The 25,285-nt window shown below is 32.2% G+C and overlaps 1 protein-coding gene across 3 annotated transcripts in view; it reads left to right on the plus strand.

The window, feature by feature from the left end:
• Nucleotides 1-25,285, plus strand: part of b3glcta (beta 3-glucosyltransferase a) — a 103,112-nt gene that overhangs the window by 60,824 nt on the left and 17,003 nt on the right. For all 3 annotated transcript variants that reach the window (XM_051130107.1, XM_051130108.1, XM_051130106.1), the window contains exons 4-9: nucleotides 4,101-4,210; nucleotides 15,532-15,608; nucleotides 17,439-17,550; nucleotides 19,015-19,151; nucleotides 19,915-19,978; nucleotides 24,070-24,201. In XM_051130107.1, the coding sequence (XP_050986064.1) occupies nucleotides 4,101-4,210; nucleotides 15,532-15,608; nucleotides 17,439-17,550; nucleotides 19,015-19,151; nucleotides 19,915-19,978; nucleotides 24,070-24,201 (632 nt within the window). The remainder of the gene's footprint in view (nucleotides 1-4,100; nucleotides 4,211-15,531; nucleotides 15,609-17,438; nucleotides 17,551-19,014; nucleotides 19,152-19,914; nucleotides 19,979-24,069; nucleotides 24,202-25,285) is intronic.

Genomic DNA, 25,285 nt, shown 5'->3' on the forward strand with positions numbered 1-25,285 from the left:
TATTCAGTGAAAGTTAAGCCGGACAAAGCTCCAAAAATAAAATAATCAGTGACTATAATACATAAATAAATAAATCTAAACAATATACTTTAAATATTTATTTATTAGATGGTTTTATTTATTTATTAGTCAAATAAATGACTAAAATAAACCACTGATTATAATACTTAAATAGCTAAATAAATATGCAAATAAATAATAAATAAATTGATAATTAATTGATTTTCTGAACCCAGTGATCAGTTTTTTAAAAAGTCAGTGATTTATTTATTTATTTTAGTCAAATAAATAACTAGAATAAATAAATTACTCACAAAAATCTATCTATTTATCTATCTATCTACAGGCTGACAGCTTGAAAGGTTGTTTTTCTACTATTAGTTATTAGAAATGTATTTATTTATTAGTCAAATAAATCACTGACTGTAATAAATAAATAAATAAATCAAAACAATTGACTATAAATATTTTTATTATAGCCAGTGATAGATAAATAACTATAATTAATAAATAACTAAATAACTAAATAAATATGTAAATAAATAAATCTAAATAATTGACTATCTATCTGTCTGTCTGTCTATCTACCTATAATAAATAAATAAATAAATATGTAAATAAATAAAGCTAAATAATGGCCTTTATTTATTTATTTATTTATTAGTCAAATAAATGACTATAATAAATAAATCACTAATAAATAAATATCTAAATAAATATCTAAATAAATAAATAAATCTAAATAATGGACTATATTTATTAATTTATTAGTAAAATAAATGACTTACAAATTAAGAAATATGTAAATAAATAAAGCTAAATAATGGCCTTTATTTATTTATTTATTTATTTATTAGTCAAATAAATGACTATAATAAATAAATCACTAATAAATAAATATCTAAATGAATATCTAAATAAATAATTAAATCTATTTATTTATTAGTAAAATAAATGACTTACAAATTAAGAAATATGTAAATAAATAAATCTAAACAATGGACTATATTTGTCTTTATTTACTCATTAGTCAAATGACTAATAAATAAATCACTGACTATAATAAATAAATAACTGCATGAATATATATGTAAATAATTGACTATATATCTATAATAAATAAATATGTAAATAAATAAATATAAATAATGGACTATATATGTTTATTTAGTTATTTATTAGTCAAATAAATGACTATCAGTAAATAAATATCTAAATAAGTATGTAAATAAATCTAAATAATTGACTATCTAACTATCTATCATTCGTTCGTTCATAAGGTTATTCATTCATGTATTCATGAGTTTTAAATAATTATTTATCTTAATGTTTAGACATTGTGTGCTCAAATGCTAGTATGATGATGTTGCCTGGCTGGTTTGGTGGTAAATATAAAGTTCACGTAAAGGTTACAGTGACTGTAGTGACATTAGATAAATGTCACAGATTGTACTCTGTGAGATCAACGTCTCAGCTTGTTAAATCAGTGTCTTAATTACACCACTCAACGAGCCATTTCCATCAAGTCCACCCTCATGACTCAATAGGCTCTTTTGACACATGTATCAATGAGGTTGTTTGAGTTCGTTCTGTTTTTAGAGCTCATTATAAATGGATCCTTTGTGTATTATTCAAGAGCACACGCTGTGTGGTTTGGAGTGTTTCATTGTGATATAGTAAGCAGCTATTGCAGATCAAGAAACAAACTCCATCTCAAATCCAGTCTTAACTGTTTGGTTACCATGGTGATTTCAGTTCCCATTTGGAGCACTGAACTTGTCAGATCTTAACCTGAGACTTGAGATAGGAAGCTTCTGTAATACAGCCTCAGAAGCAACTGTACTGACTTGACCTTGAGCCCAGAGAGTTATGCTTTGTAAAAACTGGATTTTTAGATTGAAATCTTGTAACATATTCGTAATGCACCAGACTAAGCCTTTCCTCTTCCCAGGGCCAAAACCCTCCAAATGTTATCTGTTCAGATAAAGGGATGATTATCTTTAGGGCTTTTTTTGATTTATTGAAGAGATATAGTAGAGACAGGAAAACACTGGAGAGAGAGAGAGAGATAGAAAGAGCAGGAATTAAACCTGCATTACCCATAATGACACACTCTGAATGTACACTAACCAAGAAACCACTGTGCAATTTTTTGAATTCCTTTTAAAATGTAGTGCCTATAATTTCTTTAATTAAAGGATTTGTTCACTTCCAGAATAAAAGTTTCCTGATAATTTACTCACCCCCATGTCATCTGAGATGTTCATGTCTTTCTTTCATCAGTCGAAAAGAAATTAAGGTTTTTGAGGAAAACGTTCCAGGATTTTTCTCCATATGGTGGACCTCAATGGGAGCCAACAGGTTGAAGGTCCAAATTGCAGTTTCAGTGCAGCTTCAAAGGACTCTACGCGATCCCAGCTGAGAAATAAGGGTCTTATTTAATGAAACAATCAGTCAAAAAAAGAAAAAGTTGGGGTCACGCTTGATGTAGGCAGAAGTATGAACCCAGTGTTTACAAACTGAACGTGCAAGTCAAACACGCTTTACAAAAAAAAAAAAAAGGTGAAACGGCGATGTCGGGCGATTTTGAAGGAGAAAATTAGAGTTTTTCACCCTACCCTAACTTTCTAGTTCAAAACGAGCTTTTGTGTTTAAAAAGTATATGAATGTTTATATATTTTTTTTGGAAAATGACAGATCATTTCGCTAGATAAGACCCTTATTCCTCAGCTGGGATTGTGTAGAGCCCTTTGAAGCTGCATTGACACTGAATTTTGGACCTTCAACCCGTTGACCACCACTAAAGTCCAATATATTGGAAAAAATCCTGGAAAGTTTTCCTCAAAAACCTTAAAGGAGAAGTCCACTTCCAAAACAAAGATTCACATATAATGTACTCACCTCCTTGTCATCCAAGATGTTTATGTCTTTCTTTCTTCAGTCGTAAAGAAATTAGTTTTTTGAGGAAAACATTTCAGCATTTTTCTCCATATAATGGACTTCTATGGTGCCCCAATTTTGAACTTCCAAAATGCAGTTTAAATGCGGCTTCAATTGATCCCAAATGCAGTTGTAAACAATCCCAGCCTTATCTAGCATAACGATCAGTTATTTTCATAAAAATAATACAATTTAGATACTTTTTAATGTCAAACGCTCGTCTTGTCTTACTCTGCCTGGACTGTTTTGTTCCGGTTCATGACAGTTAGGGTATGTCGAAAAACTCCCATCTCATGTTCTCCCTCAACTTCAAAATCGTCCTATATCGCTGTTTTACCTTTTTCGTTAAAGGTGTTTGATGATCTTTGTATGTTCACTTTGCAAAGACTGGGTCAGTACTTTTGCAGCGATGATTTTGAAATAATTTTTGAAGTTACGATTGAAGTTTTTCGACATACCCTAACTGTCTTGAGCCAGAATAGGGAGAGCAAAGCAAGACGAGTGTTTGAGATCAAAAAGTATTTAAATTGTGTTATTTTAATGAAAATAACCGATTGTTTCACTAGATAAGACCCTTCTTTCTCGGCTGGGATTGTGTACAACTGCATTTGGGATCGTTTGAAGCTGCATTTAAACTGCAACTCGGGGCACCACACCAGTCCATTATATGGAGAAAAATCCTGAAACATTTTCTTCAAAAAAAAATTATTTCGTTACGACTGAAGAAAGAAAGACATGAACATCTTGGATGTCAAGGGGGTGAGTACATTATATGTGAATCTTTGTTTTGGAAGTGGACTTCTCCTTTAATTTCTTTTCGACTGAAGAAAGACAGACATAAACATCTTGGATGACACTGGGGTGAGTGAATGATCAGGAAATTTTTATTCTGGAAGTGAACTAATCCTTTAATATTAAAAATGCCTTTGCTAAACATTTCCGATACAACATTTGCATATTTTAGATGAAAGAGCTGCATGTTGTTCATGTGCTAAGGGTTTAAAATGAGAACTTCCTGGAGAGATACTTGCCTTGCAACAAAAACATTCTGACCCAATGTTAATGTCATGGTTCTCAATGGGAAATCCTTGTGTGCCCTGCAGAAAGCAGATTAATGGGATGACATGGTGAGTTTGTGTTTTTCTCTGCGTTTGTTGTAGACTTGAGAGAAGTGGTGTTTGTCATTCAGAGCCAGAGGAACTCTTTCCATGTGCGGCAGGCGGAGAAACTCAGAAAAGACCTTCTGCTGCAGACACAAGCTCTTCACGAGGTATTGAATATATATCTTTTTCTGTATTCGCACTTTTAGAGAAATTATCTGTGTGCATATATATATATATATATATATATATATATATATAATGGACTACTTATTTGTGACCCTGGACCACAAAACCAGTCATACTTTTTTGGAATTGAGATTTATACATCGCCTGAAACCTGAATAAATAAGCTTTACGTGGATGTATGGTTTGTTAGGATACAACTATTTGAAAATCTGGATACCGAGTGATTTTATTTTTTTTTTTTTTAATAGCCAGTGTTTTATTTATTCATTTAATGTCAGTTTTTTTTTGTTTTGTTTTGTTTTTTTTTGTTTATGACATTCTGTGCTCAAATGCTAATATGATGATATTGCTTGGCTGGTTTGGTGGTAAATACAGTTAATTAACTTTGTCAATTCATTTGTGCAATTATGCTCAAAATTTAAACTTGGACAGTTATAGCCATCTGTCATGAACCCTTTGCCAAGCCAGATGTACAGTACCAGGCAAGACTTTGAATACATCTACATACTCTTTAATATTGCTAATTTCCACATTTTAGATTAATAGTATAGTTCTCAAGCTGATAAATAACACCCAAGGAAGTATGAAAAATTGAATCATTTAAACTAATTATATGTTATATTCAGCAAGGCCACACTTTGTCATACATAGTTAGCCAAAATTAATATTTATTTATATCCTGTGCATTTATTTGACCTAGCATAACATTTTATTACATATAAAATTATAAATGACGTAGATGTCAAAATGCTATTTTAATTTATTGTTTTTATATACTGCATTCATTGGGATCAGTAAGATTTTGTATGTTTTTAAAGAAGATTCTTATGCTCATCAAGGCTGCATTTATTTGATCAAAAATCCAGAAAAAGTGTAATATTGTGAAATATTGTTGCAATGTAAAATAACTGTTTTCTATGTGAATATATTTTCAAATGTAATTTATTCCTGTGATGACAAAGCTGAATTTTCAGCATCATTACTCCAGTCTTCGGTGTCACACGAGCCCTCAGAAATTATTCTAATGTGCTGATTTATTACCAATGTAGAAGACAGTCATGCTGCTTAATATTGTGCTTTTTTCAGGATTTTTAATAAATAAAAAGTTAAAAATAACAATATTTGTTTAAAATAGAAATCACAATATAACAATATAAACTATCAAAGTTTGTGTTCAGTACATTTTTATTTATTTTTTTTTTTAAAGAAATAAATGCTTTTATAAAAAGACTTTTTATGTGTGATATCAAAATAGTATTTTTTTTAATATACTATATATATATATATATATATATATATATACAGGAGCATCTCAATAAATTAGAATGTCATGGAAAAGTTCATTTATTTCAGTAATTCAACTCAAATTGTGAAACTTGTGTATTAAATAAATTCAGTGCACACAGACTGAAGTAGTTTAAGTCTTTGGTTCTTTTAATTATGATGCTTTTGCCTCACATTTAACAAAAACCCACCAATTCATCTCAACAAATTAGAGTATGGTGACATGCCAATCAGCTAATCAACTCAAAACACCTGCAAAGGTTTCCTGAGCCTTCAAAATGGTCTCTCAGTTTGGTTCACTAGGCTACACAATCATGGGGAAGACTGCTGATCTGACAGTTGTCCAGAAGACAATAATTGACACCCTTCACAAGGAGGGTTAGTTGGCTGTTCACAGAGTGCTGTATCCAAGCATGTTAACAGAAAGCTGAGTGGAAAGAAAAAGTGTGGAAGAAAAAGATGCACAACCAACTGAGAGAACCGCAGCCTTGAGAGGCTTGTCAAGCAAAATTGATTCAAGAATTTGGGTGAACTTCACAAGGAATAGACTGAGGCTGGGGTCAAGGCATCAAGAGCCACCACACACAGACGTGTCAAGGAATTTGGCTACAGTTGTCGTATTCTTCTTGTTAAGCCACTCCTGAACCAAATGTCAGAGGCGTCTTACCTGGGCTAAGGAGAAGAAATGGATTGTTGCCCAGTGGTCCAAAGTTCTCTTTTCAGATGAGAGCAAGTTTTGTATTTCTTTGGAAACCAAAGAGTCTGGAGGAAGGGTGGAGAAGCTCATAGCCCAAGTTGCTTGAAGTCCAGTGTTAAGTTTCCACAGTCTGTGATGATTTGGGGTGCAGTGTCATCTGTTGGTGTTGGTCCACTGTGTTTTTTGAAAACCAAAGTCACTGCACCTGTTTACCAATTTTAGAGCATTTCATGCTTCCTTCTGCTGACCAGCTTTTTAAAGATGATGATTTCATTTTCCGGCAGGATTTGGCACCTGCCCACACTGCCAAAAGCACCAAACGTCGTTGCTGGTGTGCTTGACTGGCCAGCAAACTCACGAGAGCTGAACCCCATAGAGAATCTATGGGGTATTGTCCAGAGGAAAATGAGAAACAAGAGACCAAAAAATGCAGATGAGCTGAAGACCACTGTCAAAGAAACCTGGGCTTCCATACCACCTCAGCAGTGCCACAGACTGATCACCTCCATGCCACACCCAATTGAGGCAGTAATTAAAGCAAAAGGAGCCCCTACCAAGTATTGAGTACATATACAGTAAATGAACAAATTTTCCAGAAGGCCAACAATTCACTAAAAATGTTTTTATTGATCTTATGAAGTATTCTAATTTGTTGAGATAGTGAATTGGTGGGTTTTTGTTAAATGTGAGCCAAAATCATCACAATTAAAAGAACCAAAGACTTAAACTACTTCAGTCGGTGTGCACTGAATTTATTTAATACACAAGTTTCACAATTTGAGTTGAATTACTGAAATAAATGAACTTTTCCACAACATTGTAATTTATTGAGATGCACCTGTATTTTGGTTCATTCTATTATAAAGAAATGTTGTATGCAGTCTTACATTTGCATGGATAGGTCTGAATTTTAATGAAAGTTTCTCGCAACTAATCTGGCAGCATTTTCATATCATGCTTTTATTGAATATGCTCATTTTAGAAAAAGCAAGGGCAGATCATGAAGTGACATTTTCAGTAAGTGAAGTAGTAGGATTGACATTTCGAATGTTAAAAGCTTTATTTCAGTGAGAGAAACTATTCGGTTGATTCTTAATATTCCACCCTTGATAGTGTGTTCCATTTATTTCCCAGCATGGAGACCATCCTCTGAGAGTGGAAATGTAATGCAATCAGTTTTTTCCACCCCCAACAACCTCACCTGGTAGTTTACCACTTTCGTGGACAAACTCTTTCTGACTGCTTGTTCTGAAAATCTGGAGTGCCAAACCGCAATAACCTCGGAGCTCTGCAGCAGTTCACTGAGCTGTCACCCTCCGATCCAATCAAAACCAGATTAAGAAACCGCTCTTATCCTGCACTATATCCTTTCTACTTCCTTTCTTTCATTCTCAGCCTCTTCTTTTTCCCTGAACGTCTTAGCCTAATTTTTTTTTCAAAGGATGTACATTGGATTTCTACAGTTTCCTCATCAATTATGACTGAGTTGTTGTGTAGCAAACAAGCTGTTTTGATTTCTTTCATCTTTCTCATCCTATTATCAGATTAGACGCTTTTTAGCAACACTTTGTGAGCCCAGATGAATTGTAAAAAATGCAGTGTAGTTAACTTATTTTAAATGCCCTTGAAGTGTTTGATGTCACATAAAAAGTTCCACTCCACTGACTATAGTGCTGTCAAGCGGGTCCTTCGTTTCAGAATTCCTGCTGTTGTGAGAGTTGAATTTTTAAAATCACTCGCCCACAAGTAAGCGAATGTGTCGATTCTTTTAGATGTCAAGTCAGATGTGTTCTTAAATGCAATGTCCATGCAGATCTCCTATTTTAGAGCCAGTGATGGTTTGGTTATTCAAAAAGATCACTGAAGTGTACTGCCTTTGTCTGTGGTTGAGGACACAGAAGAATAGTTAGTTATGTAACCAAATTCCACTTTAATTTTGACGATTGGATGAATAAATAATGTACTAGGCCATGTAGATGCTGGGAAGCATTTGAGTCAGTTTTATTCAGGGGAACTATAAAACCCTGTTAATTTTTTTTGTATTGTTCCTCTACCAGTTCGGCTTCTGTGTTTTATTTTATTTTATTTTATTTTATTTTATTTTATTTTATTTTATTTTATTTTATTTTATTTTATTTTATTTATTATGAATTTTATTCTCTAATAATAAATATTAAAATATATATTTATATAATTGTATTTATATTTTATACTCTTATTTTAAATGAGTATACATCAAATTATTTTTATATCTTACTGCTTCAGTGTATTAAATATATTTATTTAAATGTATTATTATTTAATTTATACTTAAAATTTAAAATAAGTATAAAATGTTTAAAAATGTGTATTATAATTAAATGTAATATTTAGTATTAAATATATATATATATATATATATATATATTATTTTTAATGATAAACATTTAAATGTATATTTATATAATTATATTTGCATTTTATATTATTTTAAATAAATATACATATAATTTATTTTTATAAAAAATATTTTTGATATTGTATATTATATTTATATTTTATACTTTTATTTTTAATGAGTATACAAAAATTGCTTTTATTTCTTACCTCTGTCAGTGCAAATTTATACTTACTGTATTTAAAATTAAGTATAAAATATTTTTAAAAATGTGTAATTAAATATTTATATTAATTATATATTTGTATTAATTATATAATTAAATATTTGTTATTAAATACATATTTTATTTTAATGATAAACATTAAAATATATTTATAGAAATGTAATTAAATGTAATATTTATTAAATATTTAATTTTTAATGATAAACATTTGAATATGTATTTATATATAATAATTCTGTGTATTTCATACTGTTTTAAATAAGTATACATTATATAATTTATCTTATGTAAAATTAATTATTTTCATTGTATATTATATTTATTATGAGCATACAATAAATAGTTTTTTCTTACCTCTATCAGTGCTGTTTCAGTGTATTAAATGTATTAAATAATTAATTTAATTTATACTTTAAAATTTTGTATAAAAAAGTGTATTCTAATTAAATGTAATTTGTTATTAATTATATAATTTATTATATAACATTAAAATATATATTTATGTAATTATATTTGTATTTTATACTATTTTATATAATATACAATAATTTCTTCCTCTTGATGAAAAATTCATAATTTTTATATTGTAACTGTTTTGTCCATACAGGAAAAGTCACTGAGGTACAAAACATTTTTTTCTAAAGTATCCTATTTTGTGTTTTAAAGAAGACAGATAACAAAATTTATATTTTTGGTAAACTTTGGTAAATACTACATTCGAGTATGTATAGAACTAATATGTATAGAACTATCTTTCTTCAGACCTTTGTAGGGAATTGAAGAAACCATTCTGAAAACTTCTACTCGACTTTCATGTTTCTTTATGCATTACCACAAGATGTCAGCACTAGTCTGAGACATGAGACAGTTGACTTGTAGAGCTGATGCATAATTCTAGTTTCAGTAGAGCAATTTGTATCTCTTTAGTTGGCCTCATGATGCCTAACATTTATACGTTACAGAGAAACGCTCATGCATCACGCTCTAGGTGGATGTGCACATCAATTCTCCCACTCTCTGTCCGTCTCTGAACCTTGAAAGTTCCAGTATTGTCATTGTGAATTAGCCTTGAGATTTATCACTCTTGTCCTGTGCGGTGTACGGTTGTACACCCCAGTGTGCAGCCGGCAGTGACTGTTATGTTGTAAAAGCTGCGGGATGTTTGTTCCACCACTGGGGGGCCGGAGCAGCAGAACAGTGGGAGTGCATGCAGCATCGAACAAATTCAATAAGACCAACAGTCTGTAAACTCTGAGGTATTCATCTCTAAAGCCCTGAGAGGCACAGAAGTCTGTATACTTAGCGTGGCAGTGGCTGTAGGGCCCTTTGAAATCTGTTTTATTTTTTCCAAATTCCTATTTTTCCGTGTAAATTTTTCTGGATTCTGTTTTTTTCCATTTTCATTTTTCTTAACTCCTTTTTAATGGTAAATTACATTTTATATATATATATATATATATATATATATATATTAAATATTAGATATTATAATGCGTATATATAATAAACTATTTGTAATATGTAATATAGATATTTTTAATGTGTACGTGTATATATTATTGCGTGTTTGTGTGTGTGTATTTGTGTAAATGATTGTTTTGCCTTTTTTACATTTTTCTGTATCTTATATATGTGACCCTGGACCACAACACCAGTCTTAAGTCGCTGGGGTATATTTGTAGCAATAGCCAAAACTACATTGTATGGGTCAAAATGATTGATTTTTCTTTTATGGCAAAAATCATTAGGAAATTAAGTAAAGATCATGTTCCATGAAGATATTTTGTAAAATTCCTACTGTAAATGTATGAAAACTTAGTTTTTGATTAGTAATATACATTAAGAAGTTTCAGGTTCACCATCAGATTCCAGGTTTTTAAATAGTTGTATCTCGACCAAATATTGTCCTATCCTTACAAACCGTACATCAATGGAAAGTTTCATTCAGCTTTCAGATGATGTATAAATCTCAATTTTGAAAAATTGACCCTTATGACTGGTTTTGTGATCCAGGGTCACATATTATAATATGTGTGTGTATATATATGTATGTATATAAAATGTATAATATAGATACATTTAATTTAGTGATAATTAATGTGTGTGTTTGTGTAAATAATTATTTAGCCTTTTTTTTTTTAAATAAACATTTTTCTATATTGTTAAAGGAGAAGTCCACTTCTAGAACAACAATTTACAAATAATTTACTCACCCCCTTGTCATCCAAGATGTTCATGTCTTTCTGTCTTCGGTTGTAAAGGAATTATGGTTTTTAAGCAAAAACATTTCAGGATTTTTCTCCATATAATGGACTTCATTGGTGATTTTGAACTTCCAAAATGTAGTTTAAATGCAGCTTCAAAGGGCTCTAAACAATCCCAGCCAAGGAAGAAGGGTCTCATCTAACGTTTTTTTTTTTGTTTTTGTTTTTTTTTTTTTTTTTTTTTTTTTTTTTTTCAAAAAATAAAAATTTGTATACTTTTTAAACACAAAAGCTCATGTAGCACAGGCTCTGGGATGCGCGTCCACAATGCTACGAATTAGTGATGGGTCGTTCTTGAACGATTCATTCATTTTTAACAAATCTTTAATGTGACTCGGGAAGAACGAGTCGTCTCAGGGAGTGACGCAACATCCTATCAGGTTCTGTACTGGAATTAGTTCACCTGTTTCGAGTCTTCAGGTTTTTCCGAGTTGTTCGTTCATCTTATGGGGCTGTCACGTGATAAACGGACGACTCGAACCCGAAAACTTAGGTGAGGTGAGCTAATCATAGCCAACAATGAATTATTCTTTTCTGTTTCTTATAGCATTATAGTTTTGTCTTGTTTGTAGTGTGATCAACGTTTATGTAAGCAGTAGACGTGTTAGGGAAGTAACACGTAACATTTTAATTATATTTTGCTAAAATGAATGAAATTACTCAAAAAAAAAAAGATTTGTTCATTTTGCTGAACGAGACTCAAAGGTCCGAGTTGGTAAAATGATCCAAACTTCCCATCACTACTACGAATCACATCTACGTTCATCGTCTGTGTACTCCGGCTCAAAAAGGTAGAGTATGGCGAAAAACTCCATCTTATTTTCTCCTACAACTTCAGAATCGTCTGACATTGTTGTGCCTTTTTGTTTGTAAACAGCGTTTGACTTACTCTCTTAGATTTTGTGCGTTCGCTTTGTAAACACTGGGTCTGTGTTTCCGTCTACTTTCAGCGTGACCTTTCGAACTGATGATTCAATAGTATGTGAACGTGCATCCCAGAGCCTGTGCTACACGAGCTTTTGTGCTTAAAAAGTTTTTATTTTCAGAAAAAAATGACCGATCATTTCACGTTTAGAGCCCTTTGAAGCTGCATTTAAGTTACATTTTGTAAGTTCAAAATCGGGGCACCAATGAAGTCCATTTATATGGAGAAAATCCTCAGAAACCATAATTTCTTCACGATTGAAGACAGAAAGACATGAACATCTTGGATAACAAGGGGGTGAGTAAATTATTTGTGAATTGTTGTTCTGGAAGTGGACTTTTCCTTTAATGCAAGTTAGTAATTCAGTTTAGGAGTGCACAGATGTAAAGTTGCATGTAGCAAATATGAAAATGAGTTTTCTGATTCATACAAAAAGTAGTGGAAGGAGTTCTGTAATTGCAAATGACTTGGAAAAGTCAACTGGGTAATTCATTACAGATGATGAGGGGACTGTAATTAGTTTCATCCATTAGCTCAAATTTTCCCTAATGAATTTCTCCGATGCACAGACGTGGTTAAACCAAGCAACCTTTAGCAGGGCAATGCAATGTATTATGTTTGTCACTGTGGTAATCAGACCAATGGGCAGAGAACATTAGCCAAGTCAACCTGACCTCACAACTGAAATGCATCCTTATAATGATTTGTATTAGTTTGACCTGACATGCAGCCTTTTAAAACACTGTTTAGATGCTACCTGCTGGCTTTGTGTATTTTATAACATTTATAAAATCATAAAAGATTAGTTTAATGATCACATTGACCATTCTCTGCTATAGATGAGTTGTTGCTGGTGAAAAACATGCATCTTATTTAACATATTAAATGTTCTTGAAGCTATCAGTGCAGTTGTTTACCCAAGCTTAGATTACCAATGGATTTATAGTCCATATTCTCTCAAGGTAGTTTTTCACCCAAAGCCTGACATTTAAAGCACGTTTGTATCCATTTTAGATTAAAAGACATTTTCCACAAAGAAAATGTCAACTGTAGAATAGCACAAAGGTTAATTACTGAAAAGGGATTTTTTGATGGTAAAAACCATTTCTTTACCGACAAAGTTAAACTGGGGACAAACTGAAAGGACAAACTAGGGTCATTGAACTCGCTATGTGCAAGCTTTTGTCTCTTTTTGCACTTTCTCTTCCCGGGACAGACAGATCAGACACATCTAAGATTACACTGTTAATTTTTCTCCATTACGGTCTCCGGCTGCCATGTGATTGAACTGAGGCGACCATCTGAGGTAACACAACGTAGCAAGGTCACGCTGACCCCATCTTCATTGTCGCCTTGAGTCACGGCATAATCACAATCCCTTTTTTGCTCTGTTCACATCCTGATGAGCTGTATGAAGACACACAATGGGTGTCACAAAGTCCTCAGATCTATATTAAGTCATTGATGTGTCTCTTTAGATGAGAATAAAGTTTTGGGAGCACATTTGTGGGGGGAAGTTCTGAACATGAACACTCTTTCATCTGATTCATTGTCACTCCTATTAAAATCACAAATGTAAATTGCCCTAGGCTGAAAATGTTAGTGCTGAAAGGGATTTTGAAATGCAGCTGATTTTTTTTTGATAGCATAGAAACACTTTTGTAGCTCAAGGTTATGATTCTCAACAGATTGAAGATATAATTGTCCAATTTCAGCATTTGCTGTGATGACTGATTCCTGTCATTAGGGTTCAGCAAGTTTGACTGCATATGTGTTTTAAAATGAATTTAAGGCTCTTCCTATGTTTTTTTTCTTGACTAGCTGAAATAAGTAAAATACGTGTTTCCTGATGTGAATAAGCAGTTTTAAGTAGCACATCTCATTATTTATTTGTTTATTTATTGGTATATTGACAGTAGAGTGAAAAAAAAAAAAAAAAAAAAAAAAAGTGTCTTGGGCAAGTTTTAAATTGGCAAAAACATATAGCTGTATTCAACAGTATTAATGAAAAATGACAGTAAGGCATTTATAATGTTACAAAAGACTTCTGTTTCAAATCAGTGCTGTTCTTTTCAGTTTTTAAAAAAGCAGCATATATCATAAAGATTTCTAAAGGATCATGTGACACTGAAGACTGGAGTAATGACTCCTGAATATTCAGCTTTGGCACTCTTAAAATATTTTTATATTTATTAAAGAAATATACAAAAAAATAAAATAAAAAATAATTAATTTAATTTAATTTAATTTAATACATCTTACTAACCCCAAACTTCTGAACATTAGGGCCCTGTGAAATCTGTTTTATTTTCCCTAAATTCCATTTTATTTTTTTCTCTAGCTTTGTTTTTTCCATTTCAGCTCTTCTGGATTCTGATTTTTTTTTTTAAGAATCCAGAAAAGTTAAAACTCTATTTTAATGGTTAAATTAAAAAAAAATAATAATCAAAAAGCATGTTTAATTAATTGAAATCATTAAAATACAATTTAACAGCAATTTATTAAAAATTTAACAGAAATCACATTTTTAAGGTGTTATGGAATACTTTAGTTTTATTTTTACCAGATTCTGTGTTTTCCATTAATTTTATGCATTCCATTTTAATGGTTTCATTAAATTGTAATTATCAAAAGCATCATATATATATAAACTTTATTTATTTATTTATTTTTCAGATATACTGTGTATTTACATTTTTCTAGTAAATGGTAAATATTCCTAGTAAATATTCCCTTAAAAATAATGTTCTAATAATAATTTAGTAGTAGTAGTATTACATTATTAATATATTAGTAATATATTTCTGTCACAGTTTCTTCAAGTTAAACCGAACCTTTATTTTGAAGGGTTGCTGTGAAGACCTTTAAGTCTCTGTTTGTATATGATAGGACAGTAGTTTTTCTCAAATGAAATGGTAAAATGCTCATGAAGTGACTCTCAGAGCAGTTCTGGAGATTGTTTGTGTTTATGTGCTCATATATCGAGGAGGCATCAAGTTCACTTCAGTACGTATGTAGTAAATGAAACCATGGGTCTGCATCATTCATTCACACAAAGACACGCAGAACATGCAGGATTCATATTTAAATTATATTTTTGCAGCTTAGTATTCACAGACACTAGTCCATATCGTGTTTTGATTTAAGTGTACTGACCTGCTTTTGATTTATTCATCCCAAATTTGCCAAATTCCATGCCATTCTGTGTTGTACAGTAAATTCCGTTTTCATGACTGGATTCCATGATTCCGTCCGTCTTTTCCACATCACGGAAATCACAGGGCCCTAGTAACAATAACAGAAACAGAACAGAAATGATTCCAGCTGATTAATCAAAACAAAATCCAGAATTAGACGACAAAAAAATGGTCTGTGTCACTTCTCTTCTGCTCTCCCAGTGTACTAGCTGTTACCTTGGAAGTAAACTACTGTCTCAAATCAGACAAACTGACTTGATAGCTGTTTTCACAGTATCTACCCATTTTTCATCGTCTGACAGTAGCTGTAATAGAGTGTTTGTCTCTTTCAGAGTCCCCCTGTCATCCTGCTCCTGCACACACTGTCAGAAAATGAGGGAGACTGGAGCATTCTCCCACTGCTACCTTAGTAAGTGCTATAAATACTAACGTTACCAACTTTCAACATGTGAAATCTTTTGTATGTTCTGTGTTTGGACTTATTTAATTGACATCACATGAAAAAGAGTGCTGTAGTACTAAATATTAATATAGCTGTGATTTTGCAAAAGCATTAATTATTAATATTACATATTATAAAAGCATTATTAATAATGTATATTGTGAAATATTCATATTTAGTAAGAGTAGTAGTAGTAGTAGTAGTTTATTATTATAGAAGTACAATAACAATAATATTTAATAAACTTAAATATTATTATATCTTGTTGAGTTACATTTTAGACATAGTATAGCCAGTGACAGTTTCAGAAGCCACAGCCCTGAAAGAATCAGTGTTTTGAACGATTCAGTTGTGTAAATGATTCAGTGAATCACAAGGACAGACACTTATTTCGTTCCTGAATGAATCAGTGTTTTGAACGATTTGATTGCTTGAATGATTCAGTGACATTCATTTTACAGACAGATGTTTCTGTACTGAATGAATCAGTGTTTTGAGCAATTCAATTGTGTGAATGATTCAGTGAATCACAAGGACAGTCACTTATTTCATTCCTGAATTAATCAGTCTTCTTGGACTAATTGTTTGAGTGAACAATTCAGTGACTTATTCATTTGACAGACAGATGTTTTTGTACTAAATGAATCAGTGTTTTGAGTGATTCAAATGCATGAATGATTCAGTGACTCGCTTACAAGGACATTCGCTTATTTTGTTCCTGAATGAATCGGTGTACTTGAACGAATTGTTTGAGTGATCAATTCAGTGACTTATTCATTAAACAGACAGATGTTTCTGTACTGAATGAATCAGTATTTTAAACAATTTGATTGCTTGAATGATTCAGTGACTCACTTACAAGGACGGTCACTTATTTAGTTTCTGAAAGAATCAGTGTTCTTGAAATAATTGTTTTAGTGAACAATTCAGTGACTTATTTATTAAACAGACAGATGTTTCTGTACGGAATGAATCAGTGTTTTAAACGATTCAATTGTTTGAATGGTTCTGTGACTCACAAGGACAGACACTTATTTCATTCCTGAATAAATCAGTGTTTTGAACAATTTCATTGTATGAATGATTCAGTGACTCACTTACAAGGACAGTCACTTATTTTGTTCCTGAATGAGTCAGTGTTCTTGAATGAATTGTTTGAGTGAACAATTTAGTGACTTATTACTTTAACAGACAGATGTTTCTATACTGAATGAATCAGTGTTTTGAATGATTCAATTGTGTGAATGATTCAGTGACTCACTTACAAGTACAGTCACTGATGTAGTTCCTGAATGAATCAGTGTTTCTGAATGAATTGTTTAAGTGAACAATTCAGTGACTCATTAAACAGATCAGTTTTTCTGTACTGAATGAAGTGTTTTTGAACAATCAGTTGAACGATTCAGTGACTCATTTATAAAACTCTTGTTGTCAACTACTGTTGTAACAACATAATGTACATATGTATATATATGTATATATATATATATATATATATATATATATATATATATATATATATATATATATATATATATATATATATATATATATACATACATACATACATACATACACACACACACACACACACACACACACACACACACACACACACATATATATATATATATATATATATATATATATATATTGCAGTATAATTTACTAAAAAAAAAACACCGCTAATGTACAGACTAATTATGAATGATTATATTCTGTTGATATATTTGTATTAACTGCTAGAAAATTTCTTTAAAATTGTTAATAAAATGCTAAATGTTTTTTCTCCTTTAGCTTGTCATCACAGTTTGGCAAGAACTCGTCTTGGATCATGTTTCTAGAGGAGGACACCAGAGTGAAACTCCATAAACTCCATGAAGTCCTCAAAAAATTTGACCGCAGAAAAGTAAGAACTTTTCATATTGTGCCGATGTTAATCAGAATTCATATTTAGCCCTTACTTGATACTCCATAGTGGAAACAGTCTATTATATTATATTAAAAAGGGTTCCACGCATTTCCAGTCATTAAAACCCTGTATGAACATTGCCTTAAAATCCCAACTGACCAGTCTGCTACCTGTAGAGTTGCCTGTGTAGCTTGTCTTTAATGGATTTTGAATTGTGTTTCACCAAGCTCTATTATTAGATCTTAATGCTTTCTAGTATTTTTGTTCTTAAACGATGTCAACATGAATTATTTCAAACGTCAGACCCAAAGGTGTAAGCATTTTATGCTGAAAGCTGTTGTGAGAAATTGATTTGCAGTCTGACATTGGTCTTGTCATGGAAAAGTGAAAAGATTTGTGTGTTTGTGCTAAATGACTCTCCATAATGCTACTTTATCAATGTTAAAACCCTCCTAACAGCAATTGCAAAATGCGTCATAGCCCAAAAGTGATATCCATATAATTTGCAGTTGTTATTCTTCAAATTGATGTCTAAAAAATACAGTACCAAGCCCACAAACTCAACTACTTCACTCTACTTTCTTTTCATATACGAGATGGATTCCCTGACTGAATCTTTTTCACCTTAGGGATTCTGTTTAAAATGTGTCGCTTTCTCAGGGTTTGCTTTGACACCTTTACTGCGAATTCTCATCACAGCCTTGTAGTTGTCTTCAGAGATGCCATTTAACATAGAATAAGTTAGATACACATATGTTCTGATCATTCCTTAGACTCTCCTTTACAATTTCAACTGTCTGTGCTGTCAACATATTAATGCAATTTTAAATGTAAAGCCTGTACAAGCCTTGTCGAGTGCACTGTGCAAGTGACTCATCACAGATTTCTACTTAATTAAAATCAATTTGCCTGAGCCTTTTCAAGGTAACACAATAATGTGAACTACATTAGGATGAGTCACTTGCACAGTGCATTCAACACGACAGGCTGCTGTTTAGCACAGTACTACAAATAAGAAGGTTTTTATGAATAAATCATTAAATTCATTTTTTAGTTATGACAGTATCACCGTCACTGAATCAGTTTGTCACTCGAGGAAGCTTATTTTCAACACTGAAAAATTAAAAAAGATAATTTAGATGACTTCTCACACAATTTTGCCTTTTTACTTGCAATTCTGGGTGGAAAAGTCAGAACTGTGAGATATAACCTCGATTGTGTGTGGTGGAAAAGCTTCCATAGTCGCTAAGTTGTACTGCTGTTTTGAAAACAACCTCAAGAATTTTATGAACTGAATTAAAAAGTTGGTTAAAGTCAAGCTGGAGATTGTAATATATTAATGTCTGAATGTGCAGTCTGAGACCACCACACAGTGTCATCTGGACGAGTGTCAGCTGCTACATTGTAATTTAGCCTGAGATGACCATCACAGTCTGATTGATCTCCACATTTTGTCCTCAGGAGTGGTTTCTTGGCAAGCCTCTACATGATGAAGAGTCTACTATCATCCATCATTATGCCTTCTCTGAGAACCCTGCGGCTTTCGAGTACCCAGACTTCTCTGCTGGATGGGCGCTTAGCATCCCTCTTGTCAACAGGTTAGAAAGACGCCCTCAGCTGACCTGCTGTCACAAAGCAGATACAGAGTTTAGCTGTTTTCAGAATGACATGTTTGTGTAGATTTACTTTTCATTTTATTTTCAAAGCTGGAATCTTTGCAGTGTGAAAGTGATGATATCTGATACTGATACTATGATAGGTTGATATATAATGGCAGTGAAAGATTGCAAACACGTATTATGGTGTTAACATGGTATTCCAATGTATCTGTGGTATTTTTTGCAACCATGAATTGCCATATATGTTACCCTAGACCACAAAACCAGCTGTAATGGTCAATTTTTTTAAACTTAGACTTATACATTGTCTGAAAGTTGAATAAATACGTTTTTTTTTTAATTCATGCATGGTTTGTTATAATAGGAAAATATTTGGCTGAGATACAACTATTTGACAATCTGGAATCTGAGAGTGCAAAAAAAATGTTAATATTGAGAAAATCATCTTTAAAGATGTCCAAATGAAGTTCTGTGCAATGCATATTACTAATTAAAAAATAAGTTTTGATCTATTTATGGTAGGAAATTTACAAAATATCTTCATGGAACATGATCTTTACTTAATATCCTAATGATTTTTGGCATTAAAGAAAAATCGATAATTTTGACCCATACAATGTGTTGTTGGCTGTTGCCACAAATATGCTACTTATGACTAGTTCTGTGGTCTAGGGTCACATATGGACAGGTATTGTGTGTATTTTAAGCAATTCTAACTAATTTTATTTATTTCACATTTTAGGTTGACAAGCAAAATAGAAGAGGAGCCTTTAAAATCAGACTTCACCATAGATCTGAAACATGAGGTGAGAATTTTTAAGGTGTATGTTTTGGTATGATGATTGGCCGACTGGATTAGATTTTGAAATTTATTTTATGATCTTTTAATTGTAAATTAAAGTGTCCACTAAGAAAAATGGTGTGTTTAAATATTTAAAAAATATCACCTTACAAACACTGCAAAAATATTTATAGAGAACTTTATGCATAGACTATGCGGCTCAAAAGTTTAGAATTTAAATGTTTTAAATGAAGTCTCTTATGCTCACCTACACTGTAAAAAACAATTTGTTGAGTCAACTTAAAATAATTTGTAACCTGGCTGCCTTAAAATTTTAAGTTCAGTCAACTCAAAAAAACTTGAGATGTTAAATTATACTAAGTGACAACTTAGATATTTGAGTTGAATCAACTTAAAATTTTAAGGCAGCTGGGTTACTTACCCATCTGTTAAGTTTAGCAAACACAAATATCTAAGTTGTTACTTAGTACAACTTAACATTTCAAGTTGAATAAACAAATTTTAGTTTACTGAACTTAAAATTTTAAGGCAGCAGCGTAACAAATTATTTTAAGCTGACTCAGCAAATTGTGTTTTTTATTTTTTACAGTGTAGGCTGCATTTATATAATTAAAAATACAGTAAAACAGTAATATTGTGAAATATTATTAAGTCAGCTCAACTGTGAAATTCAGTGGACACATGTGACACACCAACACCTACAAAAACGTCCCTGGTACGAAATCCGAAACACAACAGGAAGAATGTTATTTTGAATTTTCTCTGCAGTTTTGTGCCGTTTTTGACTTTTTGAGGCATTGTATTTAAACAAATTTAGACAAACTTTGATGTTTCGCCGTGAAACAGCTATGCTTGCAGCTTTAACTTAAAATGTAATTTATTCTTGTGATGACGAAGCAAAATTTTCAGCATCATTACTCAGTCTTCAATGTCACATGATTCTTCAGAAATCATTCTGATAGGCTGATTTTGTGCTTAAGAATAATTTCTTAAAAGTGCTAAAAACAGTGCTGCTTAATAATTTTGTAAAAAAAAAATCTTTTTTCAGTATTCTTTGATGAATAGAAAGTTCAAAAGAACAGCATATATTTGAAATGGAAATCTTTTGGAACATTATGAATGCTTTTTCTCTCGCTTTTGATTAGTATAATATATATTTTCACACAGCAAAGACACATTTCTTTGAAAACTTTTCAAATTGAAGTCAACATGACCCTTCAGTTCCACAGTTGACCAGTTAGATTTGAGTGTTCCAGAAAGCTGACATACTGTACTTAGTATGTCATAAATTTGGCATACGTCATGTTTGTACTGTAAGTGCCGTGTCGTTGTTGTGAAAAAAGAAGCTCTGTAATCATTCCCTCATTTCACCCTTTAACTGGAGTGGTTCTAGCAGTACCAGAATCTACTGGCACATTTCTCAGGGACAGTTTGTTATCTCCACCTTCTCGTTCCTTATTTCCCTCTGCCTCTCTTTAACTCTTTTTCCACAAAATTCTTTGAAAAATAAAAGATTCTTCCCATCTAGTCCCCATAGTCTCAAAAAAAACATTACCTTCACTGTACCTTCTGCAGTATTGGTGTGTTTGTTCTTCTGCAGCTCTTTTCCCCAGAGTTCCCTGCAGAGCTGAGGACAGACAGTCTGATAATTTATTGGATATATCTTGAGAATCTAATTTTCATTGTGTGGGAGATCTGTCTCTATATACAGGAACAAAAAGAATTTTTTAAAGCACCGCAGTGTTCCATTGTTCTTACATATGGTGCTCATGGAGTGCTGCAGGTTTAAATCTGGCATAAAACATTTTAGATCAACATGGTTTTATGTTCTTTGTCATTGTCAACATCTGTAAAGTGAAAATTCTGTAATAATTTACTCATACTCATGTCATTCCAAACTAACGTTTTTTTTCTGTAGACAACAGAAGAAGATATTTTCAAGAAGTTTCATTGGGGACCCATGCTGTTCTGGACCCCTTTGACTTGATACTATTGAAAAAATCTTCAAAATATCTTATTTTGTGTTCCGCAAAAGAAAGAACGTCATACAGGTTTAGAACAACATGAGGATGAGTAAATTTGTATGTAGATTTGTATGTAGGGGTCGACCGATATGTGTTTTTCAGGGCCGACACCGATTATTACAGATCAAGTAGACCGATAATGAATATTTTAAAATGGTATATTTGTCAGGTGTAAAAATGAAAATTCATGTAAAAATTAAAAATAACAAGGGCTCTGACAAAAACTTTCTTTAAATGCTTTTAAACTATTTTATCGGCAAATCGGTTTTGAAAATGACCGATACCGATAATTATAAAAATGCTTAATATCAGCACCGATAATCGGCTGCCCCCTGCTCTCATGTCATTTAGGTGGTAGAGGTAGATTTGGAAATTTGGAGCTTGCTCACCAATGGATCCTCTGCAGTGAGTGGGTGCCATCAGAATAAGAGTCCAAACAGCGAATAAAAAAAACGTCGCAATAATTCAATCCACAGGTAATCCACACGACTCCAGTCCATCCATAGGCAGTATGTTTTTAAGAAAAAAAAATCCAGTCAAGATTTAAAAAATCTTCTGGTCTTAATCAGGAGAGAAATATGCACAGATCAAGCGCATTTACAAGCAAAAATAGTTCTAAACATATATATTGGTGGATTTTGATGTCAGTGGATGGATTGTTTTACTGCAGAACTAGATTATTATAATGTAATTTTGTCAGCTGTTTGGACTATCATTCTCACGGCACCCATTCACTCCAGAGGATCTATTGGTGTGCAAGTGCAAGTGATGTAAAGCTAATTTTCTCTGAATCTGATGAAGAAACATCTCAGATGACCGGAAGCTATACAATCCCATTTCCGCCACTGAATGGTAAACGCAACCTTTTATCTTCAATTCTGACTTTTTTTTCCTCAAATTGCGGGTTTATATCTCGCAGTTCTGACTTTTTTCTCGTAATTGTGAGATATAAACTCGCATTTAAGTTATTAAGTCAGAATTATGACGACAAACCCGCAAAAATCTAAATTTTCTCTGAATTTCCTGATGTAAACTCACGATTGTGAGTTACAAAGTCAGAATTGCAAGACATAAACTCGCAATTCTAAGAAATAGGCACAATTCTATGAAATAAAGTCAGGATTGCGAGATATAAACTCACAATTTGGACTTTTTTGAAATTGCGAGTTTATCATTTGCAGGTTTATATCTCACAATTTTGACTTTACACGCAGTTGTGAGTTGTTATGTCAGAATTGTGGATATAAACTCACAAAAACTCACAAAAAAAGTTATAAAGTCAGAATTGTGAGACATAAACTTGCAAATCTTAAGAAATAAACTTGCAATCCTGAGAAATAAAGTTGCATTTCTTAGCGAATTGTGAGTTAAACTCAGATCTTGAGTTTTTATCTCAGAATTTCGTAATATAAACTCACAATTGTGAGCTATAAAGTCAGAATTCTGAGTTAAACTCACAGATCTGAGTTTTTTCTCAGAATTTTGTGATATAAACTCACAATTGTGAGTTATAAAGTCAGAACTGCAAGACATAAACTTGCAAATCTAAGAAATAAACTCACAATTCTGAGAAATAAACTCGCAATTCTGACTTTTTTGAAATTGTGAAGAATTGCGAGTTAAGTCGGAATTGTGAGACATAACATATCAGTCTTTTTTCCCCTCAAAATTGGACTTTATAACTCTTTATAACAACTGCAAGTTTATATCTCAGTTCTGAGAAAAAAGTCAGACTTGCAAGATTGTTTTCAGTTTTTAGCTCGCAAAGTCAGATTTTGACTTTGTTTCTTACAATTGTGAGTTTATATCACAATTCTAAGAAGAATAGTCACAGTTGTGAGTTTATGTGTCACAATCTTTATATCTCATGTGTTTATATCTCTGACTTTCTGAAAAAAGTCAGAATTGTGAGATAAAAAGTTGCAATAACCTTTTTTATTTTTTTATTCAGTGGTGGAAACGGGCTTCCATATGGAGCTGAGTAAATTATCAGCAAATTTTCTTTTTTGGAAAGAACTATTCCTTTAAAAACATTGTGTTCTATTAAATTCTTCTTCTTTTACTCCTGCAGGTGGCGCTGTACATCTGGGAGGAGGGCAAGGGACCTCGTCTGACAGGGGTTCCAGAGCTTTGCACGCTGCCAGAGCACAATCCAAGAGCTCAATACTGTGCCACGACTGTCAGCAGCCATTCACCAGTTTGTGTAGGTAACCTCCACACCGAGCACTTAACACACCTGTCACACACCCCTAATCAGTATGTGGAGAAGGCTGACAGGGGAGGAAGTGCAAACCTGGGGTAGAAGGTGATGAATGTGATTTGTGCTGAAAATAAGCTTTGGATAAAAGCATTTGCTAAATGAATAAATAGAATATTGGGGTTTGCACCTGAGTAAAAGAATATTATATTACTTTTACTTGAAGAAGAGGATTTTTGTGTGTGTGTTCCACAGAAGAAAGTCCTTTAAGATAATACTATCCATTTATGATAATAGCGGCGCAGTAATTTGGTACATAATGTTTTCCTTTAAGCAACAGCGCGTCTAATAGCTTTGTGTGCGCGCGACCTTTGGGAAATCGATCTGGCGCATCAGTACGTGAGTATGATGAAGAGGATGTTTTGGCAGATCACTTATTATAACTCTATATTTAGTCTCTGAACGTCTGGCTTTGATCCCAACCAAAAATTATGAATCTAATTAAAAATCCATTTATCTTAATCTATCGCTGGTCATGAGTCTTTTCATCCTGTTTCAGTCTGAAGAATGCAGCCATGTGTTCACTGCATAATTGTTATGCTTAAAACTTTACACAAATGACTATGAATATGTGAAGTTGGGTTGTTCGCAGACATCACTATCAAGCGCATTAAAGTGTCTGATGCCTGTTTCCGTTATGGACCATTACAATCTCATTGAGTTTAAGTGCCACTTTGTGGTCTCTTTTGGAAACATTATATTACATAATTCATAAGCTGCTGGAATTGAGGCTCCGAATCAAGTGAACTAGAATCTTATTTGACGAGCTTTTATATCTCTAGTTAAATTAAGCATTTTACAACCTTATTTCCATTTTCTTTCACACATGCAGGCAATTCTTTACAGTGTTAATTTAAAAATTAAACAAAGATATTTTAATGGAAAAAACAGTAGCACCAAAATAAAAGTATGTATTTATTTTTTTTAAAAAATTAAATTTATAAACAAAAAATGATCTATAAAAAAATCTAAACAATATATGTTCACATATATTTAAATTGCAAGACGTGAACTCTCAGTTGTAAGAAAT

This window comes from Labeo rohita, chromosome 15 (assembly GCF_022985175.1).
Source record: "Labeo rohita strain BAU-BD-2019 chromosome 15, IGBB_LRoh.1.0, whole genome shotgun sequence".
Taxonomy (NCBI): Eukaryota; Metazoa; Chordata; class Actinopteri; order Cypriniformes; family Cyprinidae; genus Labeo; species Labeo rohita.